This window comes from Aspergillus caelatus (genome assembly GCF_009193585.1).
Source record: "Aspergillus caelatus strain CBS 763.97 unplaced genomic scaffold BDV27scaffold_211, whole genome shotgun sequence".
Lineage (NCBI taxonomy): Eukaryota > Fungi > Ascomycota > Eurotiomycetes > Eurotiales > Aspergillaceae > Aspergillus > Aspergillus caelatus.
In genome coordinates this window covers 58,154-64,834 of record NW_022475474.1, presented here as the reverse complement: position 1 = coordinate 64,834, position 6,681 = coordinate 58,154, and the positions used below count along the sequence as shown (strand labels likewise).

General features: G+C 49.2%; 4 protein-coding genes across 4 annotated transcripts; all 4 read left to right on the top strand.

The window, feature by feature from the left end:
• Positions 1-572: 572 nt before the first annotated feature.
• On the top strand, positions 573-1,471 carry BDV27DRAFT_167819 (enoyl-CoA hydratase/isomerase family protein; the record flags this gene model as incomplete). The annotated part of the gene is made up of 2 exons (XM_032074598.1): positions 573-763; positions 850-1,471. The coding sequence occupies 2 exons, from the start codon at positions 573-575 to the stop codon at positions 1,469-1,471; spliced, it is 813 nt and encodes a 270-aa protein (XP_031923560.1).
• Positions 1,472-2,317: 846 nt separating this feature from the next.
• On the top strand, positions 2,318-3,280 carry BDV27DRAFT_161648 (thioesterase family protein; the record flags this gene model as incomplete). Its single annotated transcript, XM_032073249.1, has 1 exon — positions 2,318-3,280. One exon carries the CDS (start codon positions 2,318-2,320, stop codon positions 3,278-3,280), a length of 963 nt encoding a protein of 320 aa, XP_031923559.1.
• A 326-nt stretch (positions 3,281-3,606) lies between these two features.
• On the top strand, positions 3,607-4,464 carry BDV27DRAFT_148678 (MBL fold metallo-hydrolase; the record flags this gene model as incomplete). The annotated part of the gene is made up of 1 exon (XM_032070949.1): positions 3,607-4,464. One exon carries the CDS (start codon positions 3,607-3,609, stop codon positions 4,462-4,464), a length of 858 nt encoding a protein of 285 aa, XP_031923558.1.
• A 322-nt stretch (positions 4,465-4,786) lies between these two features.
• BDV27DRAFT_134502 (bZIP transcription factor) lies at positions 4,787-6,531 on the top strand. The gene is made up of 3 exons (XM_032068317.1): positions 4,787-5,249; positions 5,320-6,295; positions 6,344-6,531. Exons 1-3 carry the CDS (start codon positions 4,791-4,793, stop codon positions 6,433-6,435), a joined length of 1,527 nt encoding a protein of 508 aa, XP_031923557.1. The 5' UTR covers positions 4,787-4,790; the 3' UTR covers positions 6,436-6,531.
• Positions 6,532-6,681: the final 150 nt, after the last annotated feature.

Sequence of the window (6,681 nt, the reverse complement as noted above, 5' to 3'; positions counted from 1 at the left end):
CTCTGTGTGCTCCGGCTGCTTCTGGAGCTGGTTCTGCTAGAGGCCCTGCTTGGGGCCCTGCTAGATTCGCTGTAGCTTATCTGTCCCAGATCTATGGGTATATCTAGGGTCCTAGGGCCCCCTCGATATATCGGTGTTGGTGATGGTGGTGACGGTGGTGGTGGTATCCCGCTCGGGGGTGCCCATCTCGACGCGTTCGGTAGACCACCACCATGGGGGTTTGGGGCCTCCATAGCGGTTCCTGAGGCCTCAGGGGGCCTTTCTCGATCGATTGACGCGTTAAAATGACGTGTTTAGATTGGGTGTTGATTTTGATGTTCCCCCGAATTGATTTTTTTGATCGAATTGATTCGTAGGCAATTAGGACTCAGGTGATGAAGGGGCCACCAGAGACCGGCTACAGAGTATGTCTGTCATACATACAGGCATTTCTCACAAGCAAAAGGTTCAGTAATCTAGTTTTGGACATTGTACTATCTACCGAGGGAGCATCCTATATATCTTATTTATTTCCTTCGCTCTGTCATTTCCTTTCCAAGTTCATGCTACTTACTAGTTGCTCAACAAGAAATATGTCGGCGAACCACGCTGTGTCAGCGGAATACGAGGGAAAGATTGCCATTGTTACTCTTGACAAACCAAAGAAGCTCAATGCCTTGAGTCACGATGACTATTACCATCTTGCTACCGTACTGCGAGAGATCGCCCAAAAGGATACGGTCCTGGTCACACTGCTCATTGGAACGGGCCGGTTCTTCTCAGCGTACGTGAACCTGATCCCTATCTACAAACGGCTAATTCCTTTTATATATATGTACATCACAGTATGCTGACAACATAATCGAACAGAGGAGCCGATGTACGCGGCCAGTCTCCCGATGACCTAGGTGGTGTCGATATCCGCCGATACTGGCTTCCAGCCCTTGTTGTCAACAACATCGACCTAGCGGATGCCTTCTACTCGCATCCGAAGATTCTAGTGACGGCGCTCAACGGGCCTGTCATCGGCCTGTCTACAGCGTTGATTGCGCACTCTGACTTGATCTTCGCTACACCTGAAACATACCTTCTCACCCCCTTCTCGTCGCTTGGTCTCGTCACAGAGGGTGGATCTAGCATTGCCTTTGCCCGTCGAATGGGGCTCAGCAAGGCCAAAGAGGCGCTCTTATTCAGTCGCCGTATTAACATTGAGGAGTTGAAACAAACAGGATTTGTCAATCGAGTCTTGGATACTGCAGGAGATGGTCAATTCAAAGGGCGTGTCCTACAAGAGATTCACTCTTATCTTGGTGACCATCTTAACGGCTCAAGCATGCTGGAGATCAAGAAGCTGCTCCGCGAGCCCGGCGATCGCGACTTCAATGCCCAAGCTGCGAGGGAATTCTTTGGAGGATTAAGACGATTTGCGGAGGGAATCCCGCAGGCTGAGTTTAAGAAAATTGCCTCTGGTGCAAAGAAACACAAGCTTTAGAAGCACAGTACAGTAGTGACTCATTTAGTGAAACAAATATAGTTTGGGAGTACACACCAGTCGGTGGCGTCCTTCTACGCCATCCTGTATAAGTTACAAATTTTATCTTCGATATGCTTATAAGTTTCATCCAGCTCGATTAGCCTCCAGGCAGCGATCAGATTACGAAGTGGCTCAAATTGAATAGAACTAGTTGCGAAGGGCAGAGTGGCATGATACACCTACGAGTACGATGCTTGGATAGCGCAATGCAACGATAGACACCTGATGAAAAGTTAAGAACTACATCTAAGGGGGTCGGGACACATTGTATGGACTGAAGTAAGTAGTCTTGTGGCATTGTTAGGGCACAGATCAAATGCCCGAGCCCTCGGGACGATCAGTAATGATCAGTAAACCAATTGTTCGCTTTCCGATTGGACGTGCGTGTATCCACTTTGTCATTGCGCTCCACGTCGGTGGGGCAAGGCTATGGCTGTATCCTCCAATGGGGACCTGCAAATACCGTAGCTTTTAGCTGTGCTATGATTGTCATGATATTGATCTTCTACCACGGACTACTTCGCCAGAGCCGGCCCGTTGATAATGGGACAATGCGGTATGAGCCTATCTGTTTTGTTAATCCTGCAGAAGCCGGGCGGGAAATGTCTCTGTAACCGAGGCATTGGGTGAGGGCAGGCTCTCGTGATAGTAGTTATATAGTACCTGTCCAGGGTTACAAGGGTAGGAATAACGTGCAACAGTTGAACCAATTGCAGTTTGTGTACTTCCTGCAAAATATACGTTCAGCCTTGCCAATAGAACTATTTACGGACCTAACCGTGCCCTTTGTGAGATCCGACCACGATGGCAAGAACATTGGCGGAACACATTTCCGTACAGAAAGTCCGAGACCATTATGTCTCCACGTACACGCCACAGCGCATGGGAAACTCGGCACCCATAGGGTATGGGGGTTACGCTATTGCCCTGGCAATTCACGCCGCGTACAAAAGCTCACCGGAGGGCTTTCATTTGTACTCCGCACTCGGGAATTTCCTTCGGGCAACCAGTACAGAAACGACCCTCATTTGCACACCGATCCAACTCCGGAAAACGAAGAGTTTCGCCACATACCGCGTCACAGTCGAGCAACGGACCGAATCGAATGGCGAATCAAGGCTATGTATGGAACTTTTGGCAGACTTCCACAAAGACGAGCCAGCCGTCCTCACCTATTCAGCACGCCCCACTCGGGCGTATAGCCACTGGCAGGATTGCGTCCCCTGGGATCAGATGTTGGTCACCGATGTGACGACGGGAAAGATAACGGCAAATCAGTCCAACACGTTCAACAAAATGTTTGCACTATCCAGAAATCTTTACGAAGGTCGACCCTGTCCTGAAGGTATTACGTCTCAGAATTTGATGGGCGTGGTCAAATCAGTCGAAAGCAACCAAGATGACCTACCTGTTACTCAAAAGGCCTCGGCGGATTGGCTCCGTGTGAAGCATCCCCTCCAGACTGAGGGGGAACACGTAGCGAGCTTGGGATTTATGATGGACGGGCTATTGTCCTTTCTGCCATTGGTGCACAATCACCTCTTCTTTGAAGATGTTGATGCATGTTCAAGCCTTGACTTTGCACTGAGGCTTTTCTCGCCAAATGTCAAGGTGGACAACTGGCACTTGAGGGAAGCTACAAGTAGTCGGGCTGGACACGGTCGCACCTATAGTGAGAGCAATCTCTGGGACGAAGAGGGACATTTGATTGCCTGTATGAGTCAACAGTCGATTCTGAGAGTTCCTTCCAACAAGCCGAAGATGTAAATCACCACGATTGGCTTGCTTTGACTATAGACGAGAGCAGCTTGCTTCGTAGGACATTTTCTATCGGTTATTGTTCAATAGAGCAAGAATGCCTAATCTAGTTGCGGGTGAACATCAAGTGGAAACACGTCACGACCTAGCTTCCGAGATCAGTAATACAATATTAATATTCGAGGTACCGAGGACTGTAATACTATGCCTGTCCGTCAAGTCTATATAAAGGGCCTAGGGTCGCCTCAAAGAATCATAGATGATCGTCTAATCGCATCCCCTTCAATACCATCAATCATCTCTAGTTTAGCAACTTATTCACTTCGAGAACCACAATGCAGAGCACTTTACAAGTGGACGTATACGTTGCGCCTGCGATACCGGCCAACACGGGGTCTCAAGACCCATCTAAAACCTGGTGGTCACCAATATCCTGCACTCTAATCCAGGGAACGAAATCGGCAGTTCTGGTCGATAGTCCAATGACGGTGAATCAAGCAGGGGAGCTGGCAAGCTGGATAAAGAAAACAGCCCCGGGCAAGAAGCTGAAATACATCTACACCACCCACGCACACGGTGACCATTTCTTCGGCAACCCTATCATCCTCAAACACTTTCCTGGCGCAACTTGTATTGCTACGAAATCCGTGGCTAGTGAAATGAAGCAGACATTGGATACAGCGATTCCTAGATGGCAAGGATGGTTTCCGGATGGCCAGATCCCAACAGACGGGCATGTCGTACCAGATATGCTACCGCAGACTGGCGAATTCGACCTTGACGGCCACCGTCTTTGTGGTATAGACGTTACTCATTCCGATACCCACGCGTCCTCCTTCTTGCACGTACCAGATCTGCGCCTTGTCGTGGCGGGAGATATTGTCTACGGCGAATGTCACCAGTTTTTGGCGGAGGCTACCACGGCAGCGAAGAGGAGGGAGTGGCTCAATGCTCTTGACCAAATTTCTAGCTTAAAGCCGAGCTTTGTGATACCGGGCCATAAACGAGCTTCCCAGGTGGATGGCCCGTATTTGCTTAATTTGACAAGGGAATATATCTTGGCGTTTGAGGGGGAATTGGAACGCCTTGGGGACGCAAGAAAAGTGGAAGAGGCTATGAAAAATAGGTACCCACAACGTTGGAATAACTTTCTTCTGGATAGGAGCTGTCACAAATCTGTTTCTGCTCTGTGAGCTATTAGGACCATGTAGAATGTCTATTTACTTTATGTCCACTCTTTACTACTGTTCAGTAATATGTCATAAAGGTCCAGCTTATATACACGGAACCAACCACACCGCCAGAAATTATATTATTGATCGCAACCGAGGTCCATCTCAGCCACGACCTAACATTAGCCAATAAGATAATTGACCCACAAAGTCTACCGCAGCTCGACCCAATGAAAATGCAAGGGAAATTTGATCGTCCAAGGAATATGACGATTAGATTAGATTCATGGCCTGTATGGACAGCTTTCCTTACTAATTAACTTATGGCTAACAGCTTATCCGCCGACATGCGAGTAGCCTCCCCACCCCATCATTCTCAGAGATCTTTCTTGACCATCGATTATCTTCGTAACATGTTGATTGCCATGGATCATTTGAAGGAACTAGTGCCGCCTTCTTCAAGCATGTGCATTAACACTTCCTCACAAGGTTCCGGCGCTGCGGGCAATATCGCCTCACTGCTTTCAGCGTCTTCCTATCTGTCACCTGATCAACTAGCTCGAAATACACCTCACAGCAACAGGCAATCGCCCGTCTATGGCGGAAATGGCAGGCTAGTAGCAGAGAGTGTTGCAAACGTGGAAATGGGTGATGGAATGGTCGTACCTGCATTATCTAAGACGACATCTCAGAGAACCAGCCAACATCGGCGCCGTGACTCGGTTACAGCGGTGGTACTATCTCCCAGAAAGCGTGGTAGACCACAAAAAACGGAAGTTCGTCCAACGCATGACGACCGGGAAGAGGTGAGTAGGCCCTCGTGTTTCAGCTTTTAACGCCCCTTAGATTTGTGCACTGATCATGGTCTGAGCACAGCGACGCCGATTGCAAATCCGACAAGCGCAACGGGCCTATCGGTCACGGAAGGAAGAGGCCCTGGCGAAATATGAAGCCCGGATCGCCCAGTTGGAGGGAGTATTGAGCAAAATGAGCTCAGCTATTCTTTCGTTTAGTGAGCACGTTGCGCATACAGGAGCGCTCACCTCGAACCCCGATCTTCAGTCCCATTTGCGGGCCACTATAGAGACATGCAGGTCTTGTACTGCCGTGCTGGATCAGGCTGACGACGAAGGCACAATGTCCCCTAACTGTACACCAAGTGCGGACCAGTCACCATTCGTGCTGAGAGAGAAACCAGCTGGGGAGCAATCTTCACTAGTGACCTTCCAGTCAACAGTACCTTCGTCACTGAGCGTCTCTTCGAATCTAGTAGGGAGACTCAACGGCTTCCCAATGCCTCTGAGCCCCGGCTCTCCGCTTTTATTTGACACCGCAACCGTCACAGTCGTAGATGTAACACTCTTCACCCGGCAGCTCCGCGTGGCATGTGCATATCATGCGTATTATTCGCTGCGCGATACCTCATTCAAGCTCGCCGATTTGCAGAGGAAGTTTCGCTTCCTTCTCAGCATGTTGAATCGGGAGCGCCTCACTTCTTATTTTGAGGCTGCGGTACAGGCCCCTGTACATCCCTCCCGCCTTGCCGAGTGGCAAGACATCCCGTTCTTTAGTGTAGGTGGTGCAGGAACTCACTACCCCCGTGCTTTGTCGCCGAATTCAATCGTCGGTCACCCTTCTCCTAGATTTGAAAGTCGGAGTCCAATGCAACAGGAACCGTTAGCCGCATTCTCGCCGGACGTCCATAAAGAAATGAGTGGCGTTTGGTTCAATATCCATGATCTTGAGGGTTTCCTTCAGGAGAAAGAGGTGCATTTGCTCACATCACCTCCATCAGGTCCTCGACAGAGTTTACTGCAAAAGACAGCGATTAAGACGTCATGTCTAATTAGGAGTAAGACTATCCCTTTCGCCTATTTGTACAAGACTCATCTTCTTGCAGTACTGGTTAGCACATGTATTTGTCTCGGTCGCTCGCCTGGATGGCGAAGGCTTGATGTGGAGAGGGCACTTAGCATGGCGGCGTGGACGTGAAGGAGAATTGGCCTCAACGATCATACAAAGGGACCACTACAAGAGATCACTGGAGGTGATAACGATTGCTTCCCTCTGTAGGCCCTTAGATTCGAGATGCTGTTCCAATTGATAGAGATATATATATATATTATACGGTCCCAAGGTACCCGAAGCTTTCGACTGAGATCGAAACTTTTTGCTTTTGTAGGCAGACATAGCAATCTGCATTTGACGCTTTTGAGAAGGGGCATTTTCTTTTGCTGG

What these genes read in the sequence shown, in the direction of transcription:
- BDV27DRAFT_134502 (XM_032068317.1), top strand. Translation starts at nt 4,791, where the DNA reads ATGCGAGTAGCCTCCCCACCCCATCATTCTCAGAGATCTTTCTTGACC. An exon ending in CGCATGACGACCGGGAAGAG is followed by an intron (nt 5,250 to 5,319) that starts GTGAGTAGGCCC and finishes GTCTGAGCACAG; the next exon opens with CGACGCCGATTGCAAATCCG. An exon ending in GACGTCATGTCTAATTAGGA is followed by an intron (nt 6,296 to 6,343) that starts GTAAGACTATCC and finishes ATCTTCTTGCAG; the next exon opens with TACTGGTTAGCACATGTATT.